This window comes from Eumetopias jubatus, unplaced genomic scaffold (assembly GCF_037043125.1).
Source record: "Eumetopias jubatus isolate StellerSeaLion01/CBP00866 unplaced genomic scaffold, mEumJub1_p1.0 scaffold_8, whole genome shotgun sequence".
Taxonomy (NCBI): domain Eukaryota; kingdom Metazoa; phylum Chordata; class Mammalia; order Carnivora; family Otariidae; genus Eumetopias; species Eumetopias jubatus.
Window position 1 is genome coordinate 142,065,442 of NW_028274814.1, and position 14,654 is coordinate 142,080,095.

At 56.9% G+C, this 14,654-nt stretch overlaps 2 protein-coding genes across 5 annotated transcripts in view; one reads left to right on the forward strand and one right to left on the reverse strand.

Moving 5' to 3' along the window:
• The first annotated feature begins 616 nt into the window (after positions 1-616).
• On the forward strand, positions 617-14,473 carry SELENOO (selenoprotein O). 2 transcript variants are annotated; one of them, XM_028115698.1, is made up of 9 exons: positions 617-1,207; positions 6,295-6,498; positions 7,760-7,940; positions 8,599-8,729; positions 9,166-9,446; positions 12,371-12,521; positions 13,360-13,545; positions 13,692-13,848; positions 13,954-14,473. In XM_028115698.1, the coding sequence occupies exons 1-9, from the start codon at positions 627-629 to the stop codon at positions 14,125-14,127; spliced, it is 2,046 nt and encodes a 681-aa protein (XP_027971499.1). In that variant the 5' UTR covers positions 617-626; the 3' UTR covers positions 14,128-14,473. The 2 variants fall into 2 exon arrangements, with proteins under 2 accessions (XP_027971499.1, XP_087881550.1); XM_088025424.1 differs by lacking the exons at positions 12,371-12,521; positions 13,360-13,545; positions 13,692-13,848; positions 13,954-14,473 and adding an exon at positions 9,799-11,662.
• TUBGCP6 (tubulin gamma complex component 6) overlaps positions 13,575-14,654 on the reverse strand; it is a 40,412-nt gene continuing 39,332 nt past the window's right edge. Inside the window, exons 25-26 of one of the 3 annotated variants that reach the window (XM_088025419.1) lie at positions 14,540-14,646; positions 13,575-13,660 (exon numbers count right to left, since the gene is read on the reverse strand). In XM_088025419.1, coding sequence (XP_087881545.1) covers positions 14,555-14,646 — 92 coding nt within the window. In that variant the 3' untranslated portion in view covers positions 13,575-13,660; positions 14,540-14,554. Of the gene's footprint in view, positions 13,699-14,539; positions 14,647-14,654 lie in introns of all 3 variants that reach the window. The other 2 variants (XM_088025420.1, XM_088025418.1) reach the window with 2 other exon arrangements.

The window sequence follows — 14,654 nt, forward strand, 5'->3', positions numbered from 1 at the left end:
GGCCGGAGCGCTGCCCAGTCTCAGCCTTGGCTTCGTCCCGGGTCTCTTCCTGGCCTATCCCCACGGACACTGACCCTCGACCCGAGCTGAAAAACCTCTTTCCCTTCTGCCCCGCTGCCCGGCGCAGCCGAGGACAATCCAGAGACAGGCCCTGGCACAGCACGGGGCCCGGGCTGACCCCGGCTTCACCCCGGAGTTGAGAGGCACCCCTGCTGGTCTACCAGGGACGTCACTGAGCACGGTCACCCCACTCGGAGCTCTCAGCCCCGACTGTCCGGTCTTTCCCGGGTCGGACCTCCAGGCACCTGCTGGCTCGTTACGCAGGCCAGTCATTCTAGACGACCCGGTTCCCCCGCTCCCCGGTCCGCTTCAGCACTCGGCCAGCCGCAGGCCCGCGGAAGCGGACGGGTCGCAGGGGGACAAGTCCTCCTTCCCCGCCCTGGCTGCGGCGGGGCCGAAGCGCAGGAGCGGACAGACGCACGGCGCGGCCAATCAGAGTCAGCCTTTCGCGGGCGCGGCCCGCGCAGGCGCACGAGCAGACAGCACCGCAGGCGATTGGGCGACTGGGCACGCGTGCCGGGGCTTCCGGTCGGGGCAGCGGGGCTTCCGCCGCAGCGGCGCCGCGGATGGCCGCGTTCGGGGCTGCCGTGAGGGCCTTGCTCGCGGCCGCCCGTGCCCGGTCGCCGCCGCTGGGCCACCGTCCGCCGCACGCGCCCTGCTCCGCCTCGGCCGCTGCCCGCGGCGCTGCCATGGAGCCGGCGCCCCGCTGGCTGGCGGGGCTGCGCTTCGACAACCGCGCCCTGCGCGCGCTGCCCGTGGAGACGCCGCCGCCCGGTCCCGAGGGCGCCCCGTCCTCGCCGAGGCCCGTGCCGGGGGCCTGCTTCAGCCGCGTGCGGCCCGCGCCGCTGCGCCAGCCGCGCCTCGTGGCGCTGTCGGAGCCCGCGCTGGCGCTGCTGGGCCTGGGCGCGCCGCCCGCCGACGCCGCCGCCCGCGAGGCGCGCGAGGCCGAGGCCGCGCTCTTCTTCAGCGGCAACGCGCTGCTGCCGGGCGCCGAGCCCGCCGCGCACTGCTACTGCGGCCACCAGTTTGGCCAGTTCGCGGGGCAGCTGGGCGACGGCGCCGCCATGTACCTGGGCGAGGTGTGCACGGCCGCCGGCGAGCGCTGGGAGCTGCAGCTCAAGGGAGCCGGCCCCACGCCCTTCTCCAGGTGGGCCCGGGCGGGTGGCTGGGGGCCGGAAGGGGCTGACCCTCGGAGGGGCCCCGCACGCCCTCTCCAGTGTGTGGGGTGGGGGGCGTGCTCAGTCCCGCAGTTTTCCTTCCTAGCTGGGGGTGAGATGTAACGGGAAGTTTGATCTCGGGACATAGACCGGGGGAGGGGGCCCCAGTATCCTGGCGACGGGAACAGCTTGTGCAAAGGCCCTGAGGTCAGAGGGAGAGGGCCGAAGGAGGGGCTGTGGCTGCAGAGCCTCCGCCCCGGCTGCAGTGCTGCTGCCAAGTGCCCTTGTCCCCTCTGGCCGGCTCGGGGAGGGATCCCGCTGCACTCCCGCCCTGGTCCCGCAGCACTAGCAGCTGCTCCGTCCCGTTCTCATAAACAACACAAGGACTTTGGAATCAGTTCTGCGTGTGACACGGGTGTTTACCGCTTGCCCAGCCTAGCCACCAGTGCTCGCGGGAGGCAGGGTGATTTGTCCTCTCCAGCATAGCATCTGTGTGTCCACCCACAGAGGCCCAGTGTGTGGCCGGTGCCCTGGACAGGGACAAGACCCCCCTCAGATCCGATGCCCCCAGTGGTCATTCTCCCAGGCACAGGCTTCTGAGCACTTGTGGGCCAGGACCTGGGTCCAGATCCGGACAGCCTGACCCAGCCGGCAGGGGGCTCTCAGAGCTGTCCTGCCTCTTACATACGAACAGTGCTGATCGTGCTGATCGTCCGTTCTGCTCTTTTCCACTAAACAGCGGGTGCATTTAGTCCGTATTTGTTAAATGCTTGTTGAATGGCTAAAAAAGTTACACCTGAGTTGTCATTTTCCGTTCAAAGAAATCCTGAGGGCATGTGTCTTCTCTGGCCACTTCCCTGTGCCCTCCCCTCCTCTCCCTCCAGGATCTGACGCATCCTGCACCCCCTGCCTGCCTCCCAGCGGCTCCATCTCTGACCCCCAGAATAACTCGTTCTTCCTCATCACCCAGTCTCCAAACCTTTCTGTCTCTGGAAGTCTCCTGAATTCAGCCTAGCACCACTGCCGCGCCCCACCAACAACCTGCTCAGGGTTGTCTGCACCAGTGACTAATGGGAGAGTTCCTGCCCCTTGAAATGATATGTAAATGCTTCTCACCTTGGGGCCTGCTCATTCTTTGAGCATCTTTAAATTTTATATATTCAGTTGGGTAATTTATTCTTGCCAGTCATAAAGACAAACCTTTTTGTGAGAGTAATCTGCTATGGGATATCTATTCTATTTGAAGACTTGAGTGTTAAGTTCCATGTTTCTAGACTTGAGGTCTGCTAGAAAATTTTTCTTTAAAATAGAGGGGTCATGGGGCGCCTGGGTGGCTCAGTCGGTTAAGCGACTGCCTTCGGCTCAGGTCATGATCCTGGAGTCCCAGGATCGAGTCCCGCATCGGGCTCCCTGCTCAGCAAGGAGCCTGCTTCTCTCCCCCCTTTCATGTACTATCTCTCTCTCTCTCATTCTCACTCTCTCAAAATAAATAAATAAATCTTTAAAAATAAATAAATAAAATAAAATAAAGGGGTCATTTAACCTTTACTCAGGTTAGCACCCACTCCCCAACATGTCCTAGGTTCCCCAGCCTCAGCATGACTTGAGGCTTAACATCCAAAGTGGCTTTGTGTGGCTTAAGGCCAACTCCTGGCTGGGGTAGTACCCAGATGTGGGCTTTGGGTGGTGGGCAGGTGACTTCTCGCCCATGCCTCCTGCCTGCCGAGGGGGTTGAGATTTCAGGACATGCCTCTCCTGGCAGGTACGAAAGAGCTTGTCCTCAGCTGGGTCCATCCCAGCAGCGCGGCTGGGAATAGACATGGGTGTGCTGGAGACGGGACTGTGTCGTGGGTCCTGTTGGCTCTGTGGGTGCAGAGAGGCCCTTTATCCTTGCTGTGTAATTGTCCAATTCTAGCTTTTGCTTTGGGAACCTTGCCTTGGGCAAGAAGGACAGGCTGCTGATTTTCAGGACCATTTTTACCAGATTCAAGATTAAATTGAGCTGTGCTGGCTTCCTGCTGAACATGAAATCTAGCTGGGTAAGAGGTGATTCCCAGGACCAGGGAGGGGTGGATTGACATTTGAGGACAGGTTTCCTTGTCACAGTTCCTCTCGTGGACTAGAAGGAGGTGAGTGGATTGCAGCTGTCACACTGGCCAGAGGCTGACGCAGTGGCCCTGGGGTGACTGCCAGGTCTGGTTTCCAGAGGGATGAGACATACTCAGGCAAGGCGAGGCCGGAGACCTAGATGTGTCTCCACACAATGGGGGCTTGCAGAACCCCGAGCACCATGACCACCACATCAGGGCATGCAGCACATATACAGTAATAGCATTTGATGAAATTGAGCTCCCATTCATGGTAAAAACTCAGTAAACTAGGAAGAGAAGAACTTCCTCAGATTGATAAAGAATATCTCCAGAAAACCTACAGCTAACTTCTACTTAGTGATGAGAGCCTGGAAGCCCTCCCACTGAGATCGGAAACAAGGTAAAGATGTTTCCCCCACCATTGCCTTTCAACATCATACTGGAAGTCCTAGCTAATGCAATAAGACAAGAAAAGGAAATTAAAGGTACACAGATTGAGATGAAAGAAAACTGTCTTTGTTTGCAGATGAACATCTATGTAGAAAATCTCAAAGATCTGACCAAAAACGTGAACTAATAAGCAAGGTTGAAGGATACAAAGTTACCATACGAGTCAGTCACTTTACTATGTACGAGCAATGAGCAATTGGAATTTGAAATTAAAAACAATACTGATTACATTATTACCCCTCAAAATGAAATACTTAGGTATAAATCTAACAAAATATGTATTTGTACCTAAGACCTTTATGAAGAAAACTACAAAACTGCTAAGAGATTTATCAAGGAAGGACTAAACAGATGGAAAGATATATCACATGTCCATGAATGAGAAGACTGAATCTTGTCAGGATGTCGGTTCTTCCCAGTTTGACTTGTAGATTCAGTATGATCCTAGTCAAGGCGCCTGGGTGGCTCAGTCAGGTAAGCGTCTGCCTTCGGCTCCGGTCATGATCTCAGGGTCCTGGGATCAAGTCCCGCATCGGGCTCCCTGCTCTGCGGGGAGCCTGCTTCTCGCTCTGCCCCTTCTCCCTGCTTGTGTTCTCTTTCTTCTCTCAAATGAATAAATAAAATCTTTTTAAAAAATACAATCCCAATCAAATTTCAGCAGGTTATGTTGTAGGTACTGATAATGTGATTCTAAAGTTTATGTGGAGAGTCAGAAAACCTACAATAAGCAACATCATATTGAAGAACAGCAAAGTTGGAGGACTGACACTACCTGACTTCAAGCCTTACTGTAAAACTATAGTAATCAAGAAAGTGCAGTGTTGGTGAAAGAACAGATCAATGGATAGACCTCCATAAATGTAGTCATTTATGACAAAGGAGCAAAGACAATCTAATGGAGCAAAGATAGTTGTTTGAACAGATGGCTGGTGCTGAAACAACTGGACATGTACACACCAAAAAATGTATCTAGACACAGACCTTAGACCCTTCACAAGAATTAACTCAAAAGGGACCATAGACAAAACTATAAAACTCCTATAAGATAAAATAGAAAATCCAGAGGCCCTCAGGTTTGGACGTGATTTTTTAGACACAACACCAAAGGCAAGTTCCATGAAAGAGATTACTGAAGCTGGACTCCGTTGAAGTCGAAACTTGTGCTCTACAAAAGACAATATCAAGACAATGAAAAGAAAAGCCACAGATTTGGAGGAAATATTTGTAAAAGACACACCTGATATACAAAGTATACTTTGAGTATACAAAGTATACAAAGAACTCTGAAAACTCAGACTATAAGAAAACAAAAACAAAGACTTTAAAATGGGTTAAAGGTCAGGTCATGACCCCGGGGTCCTGGGGTCAAGCCCCGTGTCAGGCTCCCTGCTTGGCCAGCCTGCTGCTGCTTCCCTGCTTGTGCTCTCTAGCTCGCTGTCTCTCAAAGAAATAAAATCTTAAGATGGGCTAAAGACCTGAACAGACATGTCACCAAAGAAGAGCTAGAGATGGAAAATAAGCACATGAAAAGGTGCTCAACATCATATGTCATCAGGGACATGCAGATCCAGACGACGGTGAGACACCACTGCACACCTATCAGAATGGCCAGATCCAGAGCACTGACACCACCAAATGCCGGTGGGGATGTGCAGCAGCAGGAACGTGCACTCACTGACGGTGGGCTTGCAGAATGGTGCAGAAGACAATTTGGCAGTTTCGTAACAAAAGTCAGCATACTCTTACCAGATGATCCAGCAGTTGTGCTCCTTGCTGTTTACCCAAAAGACTTGAAGATCTCTGTCCACACAAAAACCCTGCACACAGATGTTTGTAGCAATTTTATTCATAATTGCCAGAGCTTGGAAGCAACCAACATTAAGTGTGGTACATCCAGACAATGGAATATTGTTCGGCACTAAAAGAGAAACGAGCTATTGGGGCGCCTGGGTGGCTCAGTTGGTTAAGCGTCTGCCTTCGGCTCAGGCCATGATCTAGGGGTCCTGGGATCAAGCCCCACATCGGGCTCCCTGCTCAGCGGGGAGTCTGCTTCTCCCTCTCCCTCTGCCTGCCGCTCCCCCTACCTGTACTCCGTCAAATAAGTAAATAATATTTAAAAAAAAGAGAGAAATGAGCTATCAAGTTCTGAAAAGACGGCGGCGGGGGGGGGGGGGGGCACGCCTGAGATCCTTCATCCTTACTGTAAGAGTGTTCTTGTAAACTCATAACAGAACTTCAGGCTTACAAGGGAGTGAGTTACACTCCCTGCTGGCTGGGTCCTGTTGCAGAGGCCTGATGCAGCCTCGCTGTCCCAGCTGCAGGCCAGGCACCTGGTGCCGTGGCTGCCACATCTGGGGCAATGTTAGGGGCCCATCCGTATCAGGTATTCTCTAAAACAGAGGCCTTTTACAGTGATGTTACAGCTGTCGGGGAATGATTTTTAAAAAGCCCTTAGAATGCTGTCTTTCAGTCCCTCCCATTTGCTGCCTGTTGAACGGACACCCTGATGGCACAACGACCTGTGTGTTTGATTTCAGACAGGCCGACGGCCGCAAAGTCCTGCGGTCGAGCATCCGCGAGTTCCTGTGCAGCGAAGCCATGTTCCATCTGGGCATCCCCACCACGCGGGCCGGGGCCTGCGTCACATCCCAGTCCACAGTCGTTCGAGACGTGTTCTATGACGGTAATCCAAAATATGAGAAGTGCACGGTTGTGCTGCGTATAGCTTCCACTTTTCTAAGGTAATGCTGGGGTCCCTTCGGGCTGTCATTGTGCGGAGACAGATGACAAGGCTGGTGGAGGGAACGCCCCACAGGGACACGTGTGGGGAACCCATCCCATGGCCAGTCCCGAGCAGCACCAGATGGCCACGAAATAGATGCTGGGCGCCTGCAGGGAGGGAGGGGGGTTTAATGGGCAAAAGGCACCGGACATTTCCTGGGCCGGGAGTCCTGTTCTGCGTGTGGATGGCTGTTCAGGCACCTGTTGCCCCCAGAAGGGAGGTGGTGGCAGAGAGGTGGCCCGTGTCGCGGGTGCATGGCTGGCTTGAGTGAAGGGGGACAGGGCCTGGGGCCAGCAGAAGAGGGGCTGCCCAGAGGTGGGGCTCTGGGAAGGGGCATGTGCAGAGCTGTTCACTTGGAGTTTAGGACCAGGAAGGACATGAAAGTCACCCAGAAAGTGGCCTCGTTCCGTCACTGTGAAGAAGAGGCGACTCCACGCGTGCTGTGCCCCCATCCGCCGTGGCCACCCTTGCTCCAGCCCGGTCATCAGCTGCCACCCTTTCTGGTCCCTCCCTGATGTCACCATGCTGTCTGGCATCACACGGTTCTGATGGCCCGAACCCATGGTCGTCAGGAAGCAGCTGTGACTCCCTCTGGTCCTCCCTCCTGTGGAGCCAGGTGGACCCTGTGTGTCAGGGCCATTCCCACGGTGCCTAAGGCTCAGCACCTGGCTTTTTCTTTTGTCGTCTGGGAGCTGGAGGAGCCAGGGCGGTTGCATCCACCTCCCCCAGGAGACCCAGGGCTGCTTCCCTGAGCAGCACTCCTGGCAGTTCGACCAGAGTAACCTGGGGGGCTGGGGGTCACCCTGGGCCTGCTGGCTGTAATGCTAGTCGTGGCGACCAGAAGTGTCTCCAGACACCGCCTCACGTCCTCTGGGTGACACGACCACGCGGTCATAGAGCTGACCCTGCTTGTCACCTGACCGCAGGACGCCAGTCACCGCCGTGCTCCTTGACCTGGGGGTGAGCACAGAGCCCTGCTGGTCCCCAGAGGCAGCCGTGCCTTCCTGGGCCCCCCACACGTATCCGGCGTGCGTGGGAGCTAACCAAGGGCAGAATGGGTCTGTCTGTATCACCAAAAGACTAGTTATGTTTTTGTTGGTTTTGTTTTAATCAGGGTGTTCTTACCGCTAGAGGCTACAAGGCCTAGCAGCCAGACTTCTGTTTTTCACAAGGGGCTAGAGCCCTGTTTAACCTGTTAAAATGATGGGTATTTCCTCCAGGTTCGGATCCTTTGAGATTTTCAAGTCCGCAGATGAGCACACAGGGCGCGAGGGGCCCAGTGTGGGGAGAAACGACATCCGAGTCCAGATGCTTGACTATGTGATCAGCACGTTTTATCCTGAGATCCAGGCCGCGCACGCGGATGACCGCGTGCAGAGGAATGCCGCTTTCTTCCGGGAGGTAGGCGGGGCTGCATAGCAGCCCTCCCTGCGTCCCGCCTGCTGATGAGACACGGTCTGCTGGACGGTGGACAAGGTTCTCTGAGTCGTTCCCCTGTCCCAAAGCCTGTCCCCCCTCGTTGACTCTGAGCAGGACTGACTTCTGGGAATGCTGCGTTGAGGGTCAGGGGCCCTGGGACAAACCCAAGGATCACTTTGTTTCTGTGGCATTGGTGGGGCTGTGTGCCCCCGCCAGGCCCAGCAGGAGAACTGCGGGGGGAAGGACTCCGCTTCCGGGGGGAGATGCGGACGGTCACGGTGGGGCCCCGGGCACAGCAGCCTGGACCCAGGGCAGGCTTTGCCGGCTCGTGTGACTTCCCTGTTTCCACACGGTTATCCTCCTGGGCCTGAGTCGTGGGGATAGTCAAGGCTCCCTGATATTTTTGGTTTCATGGGTAAAAGCCAAAATTAGTATATCAAAGAGACAGATGGCCTAAGTGGAAATTAGAGCCTACACGTGTGCACTCATCCAAAGCGCTTTTCCTTCTTACACGTCCTTCCGTGTTCGCCCCCGCTGCTGAGTGTGCGCTGAGAGGGCAAACCCGAAGAAGTCCCTGGGAGCAGAGCTGTCCTCAGGGAGGGAGGGGGCAGGCGGCAACCTGCACCCTGTCATGCCGCAGGTGACCCGTCGCACGGCCCGGATGGTGGCCGAGTGGCAGTGTGTGGGCTTCTGCCACGGCGTGCTCAACACAGACAACATGAGCATTGTGGGGCTCACCATCGACTACGGGCCCTTCGGCTTCCTGGACAGGTGAGCAGCCCGGGGCCAGCATGTGGGTGCCCATGGCACAGGGACCACTGGGGAGGGACCAGCTGTCCTCGATATTTGGTTGGAAATGCCTGGTCAGCCCTTCCCAGCAGCAGAAATCCCCTGGAAGGTTTGGAGCAGAGCGGCATTTTCAGAGGGTCCCTCCATTCCCGGATTGGGAATGGACTCAAGGGGCCAGGGCGGGAACAGGCAGCGAGCAGGAAGGAGGGACGTGGCCGGCCAGGGGCAGTGGGCTGAGGCAGCTCCGCCCCCCTGCCGACTGAGCGAGTAGGAGTCAGCTGCGGCGCCTGGACCTGCACCTGTCAGAGTTGGGCCCCTGCGAGGCAGGGCAGGAGGGCAGTGGCCACATGGACGTAGCCTCTGGGCACCCCAGGCCCTGCCTCATCCCCTTGCTGGCTCCCCTCACCCCGTGTGGCAGGTATGACCCTGACCACGTGTGCAACGCATCCGACAACGCTGGACGCTATGCGTACAGCAAACAGCCCGAAGTTTGCAAGTGGAACCTGCAGAAGCTGGTGGAGGCCCTGGAGCCCGAGCTGCCCCGTGAGCGGGGCGAGGCCATCCTGGCCGAGGAGTTCGACCCGGAGTTCCGCCAGCACTACCTGCAGAAGATGCGCAGGAAGCTGGGCCTGGTGCACGCCGAGCTGGACGAGGACGGAGCACTGGTGGCCAAGCTCCTGGAGACCATGCACCTGACTGGTGAGTGTGGCTAGGGGGTCTGTGCCACACTGGTGGCCCGGCGTTTTCGTTTCGGTGAAATAGACACAACATAAACTTGACCATTTTACCATGAGGTGCGCTCTTTGGGGGCACTAAGCACATTCACCCCGCCGTGCACCCATCAGCCCCCTCCGTCTCCCCACACGGACACCCTGTCATTTCCTCCTCCTCCTGTGCCCCTGGCGCCCCCGGTCTACTCTCTGTCTCCGGATCAGACTCCTGCAGGGACCCCCTGTGAAATGGGCCCGTGCAGGATTCGTCCTGACAGCTGACGGTGCTGAGGACAGTGTCCTCAGGGTCCACGATGGTGAAGCCAGTGTCCACATTCTAGGCCCTTGTGTGGACGGACCACACTTGGCTCTTCCGTCAACGATGGATGCACGCTGGTGGTTTTTCCCTTCGGGCGGTTGTGGACAACAGCGCCAGGAAGACAGATGTGCAGACATCTGCTTGAGCCCCTGCTTTCAGTTCTTTTGGGCCTGCACGGCAGAGCGGACTTGCGGATCTGACACGGAGCTGCCGACCGCTGTGGCGGGAGCTTCCAGCACTGTGGTGACCCCGAGGCGGCTGCGTGCGCAGCCACCGGTCGCTCCTGCTCTTAGGGGCCGCCACCTCTTTCACCAGGCTGTGGCTTTTTCAGATACGGCTTTCACGAAATCGAAGTTTCCTTCTATTCCTAGCTTGAGTGTTTTGGCCATTTTGCATCAGCTGAGACGAGCACGTGCTCGTGCCCCTCCTCGCTTCGTGTCCTTAGTCAAGTTAAACCGCCATAAAAAAACCAGAGCGCGGCAGCTTGCCCAGCAGACGCTGACTTCTCACAGTTCTGAAGGCTGGGGGTCGGAGGTCAGGGTGTGGTGTGGTCAGGCTGCTGGTGAGGGCCTCCTTCCCTGGCAGAGAGCCGAGAGGGAGCGAGGGCACGGACCCCACCAGAGGCCCCTACTGTCCTGACTGGGATGCTGCTCTGTGGGCTCTTTGGCTTGGGTATCCAGGCAATGCTGAGTTAGGAAATGTTCTCTCCTGTTTTTTGGAAGTTTGAGAAGGACTGGTGATAATTCTTCGATATTGGGTAGAACTCACCAGTGAAGCTATCTGGTCCTACCGTTGTCTTTTTTGGGAGGGTTCTGATGGCCCATTCAGTCTCCTTGCTTGTTATAAGGCTACTCTGATTTTCTACTTCTTCCGAGTCCACTTTGGTAGGTGGTGTTTCTAGGAATATTTCTGTGTCATCTCCGTATCTGATGTATCAGGGTGGAATTCAGTCTTCTCTTCGAGTGCTCTTCCTCTGTGGTCCATAGGCACAGCCCCACTTTCATTTCTGATTTTAGTTACGGGGCAGTAGCTAAAAGTTTGTCAGTCTTGTTGATCTTTTCAAAGAACGAGCTAACTCTTGGTTTTAGTTGTTTTCACTTCATTTTTGTTCTCTATTTCGTTTATCTCTGCTCTACCCTCGATTTCCTGCCTTCCGGCTAGCCTAAGTCTTACTTTGTTTTCTTTCTAGTTCCTTAGGTATAAGATTAAGTTACTCGTTTGAGGCTTTTTTCCCTTTGAGATTTAACAGATATGTAACGGTGTCAGGGGTATGTGATTCACTATTTGTAGAGATTGCAAAACCGTCGCCTTCCGTCACCACACAGTTGCAAATTTCTTTTTGGGGGGGGGTGGATAAAAGAGGTCTGCTCTCCTAACGTAGGTAATTAGCACCATAAAATTCTCTCTGACCACCGCTTTTGTGGCATCCTATAAATTTCAGTATTGGTGTTTCCACATTTTCCTGCCTCTACGTATTTTCTGATTTCCCTTGTGATTTCTTTTTGGACCCATTGGCTAATTTTCACAGTATCTGGGGATTTTACAGTTTTCCTTCTGTTTGTGATTTCTGTCTTCATTCCACTGTGGTTGGAGAAGATACCAGTCTTTTTAAGCACATTGACTTGCTTTATGGCTGAACAAGTGGTCTGTCCATGTGCACTTGAGAAGACCGACGTCTGTCCGATGGAGCAGCCTGACAGCGTTCAAGCTCCCCGTGCCCTCACTGGTCGGCCGTGCGGACGTTCCATCCAGTATCCAGAGTGGGGCGCTGAAGCCTCCGGCTCCTACTGGGAACTGTTCTCTTTCTCCTCCCGTTTTACAAATGTTTGGTTTGTATGTTTGTAACCGTGCCATCTTCTTGATGAACAGGCTGTTCGACACATAAAGTCCTTGTCGTTTGCAGGTCTCTTGCTGACAGTGGTAGGGCTGGCCCCGCTCTGCAGGTTACCGTCTGCTTGGGATACTTTTTGTCCTTTCCCTTTAGGCTCGACAAGGTGGAAGCACTTTAGTTCAAGCTGCCAGTCTCATTTGGAGATGAATCCATTTAAAGTCATTACTGATGAGGATTTCTGTCGTTTCGCTATTTGTTGTCTGTGTGCTCTGCTGTTTTTCATCCCTTATCTCCTCCATTCTTGCTTTTGTGTCTCTGTTCTGGTCCCTTCTCGTTTCCCTTTTGTGTCTCTTCCTGGGACGTTCTCCCGGGGTTACGGTGACTGTTATAACAAGTCAGGACAAGGACCTCCCCGCATCTATTCTGTGTTGTGCCCTGTTTGTTTGGAAGTGTTTCAGGGACTTGTCCTTGACGCTCTGCAGCTCAAATAGGCAGTGGGGACTATGACCACAGTGGGGGTGGCCAGGGGCTGACCTTGGTGCCTGTGCCATATTTACCTGATTCATGGATGAAGGAACGGGGGCTTGGAGTGGTGGTCGAGCTGGGTGGCAGGTGGGTGGGGGCTGTTGAGGAAGCTGGAGGGGAGGGGTCGGGAGCCCCTGGGCCTGGCAAGGCATCTACACTCGGCGTGGATGGTGGTGCAGGAGGCAGGTGCAGGGCCCTGCCTCTGCCTGCCAGCACCCTGAGCAGTGGCGTGTTCCAGGGGCCGACTTCACAAACACCTTCTACTTGCTGAGCTCCTTCCCAGTTGGGCCAGAGTCCCTGGGCCTGCCTGAGTTCCTGGCCGCGCTGACTGCACAGTGTGCCTCCATAGAGGAGCTGAAGCTTGCCTTCCGACCCCAGATGGATCCCCGGTGGGTACCCAGGTCTCACTTCTGGGAATGTGCTTCCAGAAGGAGAGGACCATTTAGAACAGAGCACTCCAGGGAACAGAAGAGGGAGCTGGCTGAGGCTCCTGGGGAGGGGGGCGGTCGGGCCCTCGTGTCTGCAGCGCTGAGGCCCACTGGTCAGAGGGAAGGACAGCATGTTGTCACCACTGGGGGAGGCCAGTGGCACAGCTGGGGAGCAGCTTCCCCGAATGGCTCCCTTGTCTGCCCAGGAAGAGCCCCGGGGCCCTCAGGTCTCAGCCAGACCAGGCTTTCCTGTGCCGCCTCGCACTGGGAAGAGCACACAGTGTCTGAGCCCACACCCAGAGTAAGACACGGGAAGCACTGTGGTTTGAGAGAATTTAGTGCCGCAGGGTGGTGAGTGCTGACGGAGGACAGGCTAGTAGGACCAGGGAAGGGGGTGTTGGTGCTGTCCCTGCCCCACCCCCAGGCCCTTCTGCAAGTGGGGAAGGACCCAGCCTTGTGGCCACCGTGGAGAAGCAGCCAGCAGTGACCTCCCCTGGGGGGAAGCAGGTGCCCCATGCACCCCGGGGGCCCGCAGGTCAGCCGCGGCACTGCCCCCCGGGGCACTGCCCCTCGGCTGTCCTGCGACCAGGAGGGGCTGCCGCAGAGTAGGGGTGAACGGCTGCCTCACCAGTCGGGCCGGGTCACCCCCTCGTGGGGCAGTCAGCAGTGGCAGAGCAGAGCCGCTAAAGCCACTGCCACCTCCCCCGCGCCCGACGGCCGTCTTCCAGGTGCCCAGTGGCCTCAGGACACAGCCCACGGCCAGGGGTGGGGACGCGCCTCACGCTGCCCCTCTGCACAGGCAGCTCTCGATGATGCTGATGCTGGCACAGTCCAACCCTCAGCTCTTCGCACTCATCGGCACCCGGGCGAACGTCACGAAGGAGCTAGAACGTGTGGAGCAGCATTCGCGGTTGGAGCAGCTGAGCCCGGCTGAGCTGCTGAGCAAGAACAGGGGCCACTGGGCTGACTGGCTCCAGGAGTACAGGTGAGGCTCCAGGGGGCCGGGCGCGGACTGCTCGCGTCACCCTCTCCCTGGGAGGGGGCTGCAGACGACCCCCCCAAGCAGGGAACCAAATGCAGGAGGGGTGTGGGGGCGGCATCTGCTGGAAAGATGAACTTGGATGATTCCAGAACCCGGCTGGAGAAGGACAGGGAGGGCGTCAGTGACAAGGATGCCTGGCAGGCTGAGCACACGCGCGTCATGCACGCCAACAACCCCAAGTACGTCCTGCGGAACTACATTGCCCAGAATGCCATCGAGGCTGCCGAGAACGGAGACTTCTCAGAGGCAAGCACACACCTGTCCCTCCTCCGTCCCTGGGTCCAGCAGCAGGGGATGGCCCGGGGAGCGAGTGGCAGCCCCTAAAACTCCTCTCCTATGGCCCTTCTCCAGGTGCGGCGGGTGCTGAAGCTACTGGAAACCCCTTACCACAGGGACGGGGAGGCCACCGAGGTCCCGGAGGCCACTGAGCCCGAGGGGGCTGGCGGGGCAGACAGTGGGGGGCACTCCTACAGCAGCAAGCCCCCACTGTGGGCGGCCGAACTGTGCGTGACGTGATCCTCGTAACAGCCTTGGAGGCCTCCACACGTGGAGCCCCCAAGGCCCCGAGTCCCACCGAGTCCTTGAGGCGGTGCGCACCCTGTGGACAACCCCACCCCTGCCTCTCCATGACGGCCGAGACGTCCAGTCAGGCCCTGACCCGTCTCTGTCTGACGTAGACTCAGCAGCCCAGCCCCACGCTCACTGCGCTTCCTATAAAAGCCGCTTTGTGCAAGGACAGGAGCTCAGCAGAGGGAAGCAGGCCTGGGGTGGGGTGGGGAGGGGGAAACAGTGGCCCCAGCCCACCTTGCTGGCCTGGCTCCTGCCTACTGGGGACATGCGGCCCCCAAATAAACCAGCAGCTTCCCTGGTCCGTCTCCGTGTGGTGACTCTGCCCTTGGCCCGCCATCGTGGGGACCCGGGGGGGGGGGGAAGGCACCTGTGTCACGCGGCCTCAGGCATCCTGATAGTAGTTGTTGAAGTTGATGCGCAGCAGGAAGTCCTCCAGGTGGGGCTGGTAGCCCCGGTTCACCAGCTTGGTCACCACTGGGGGG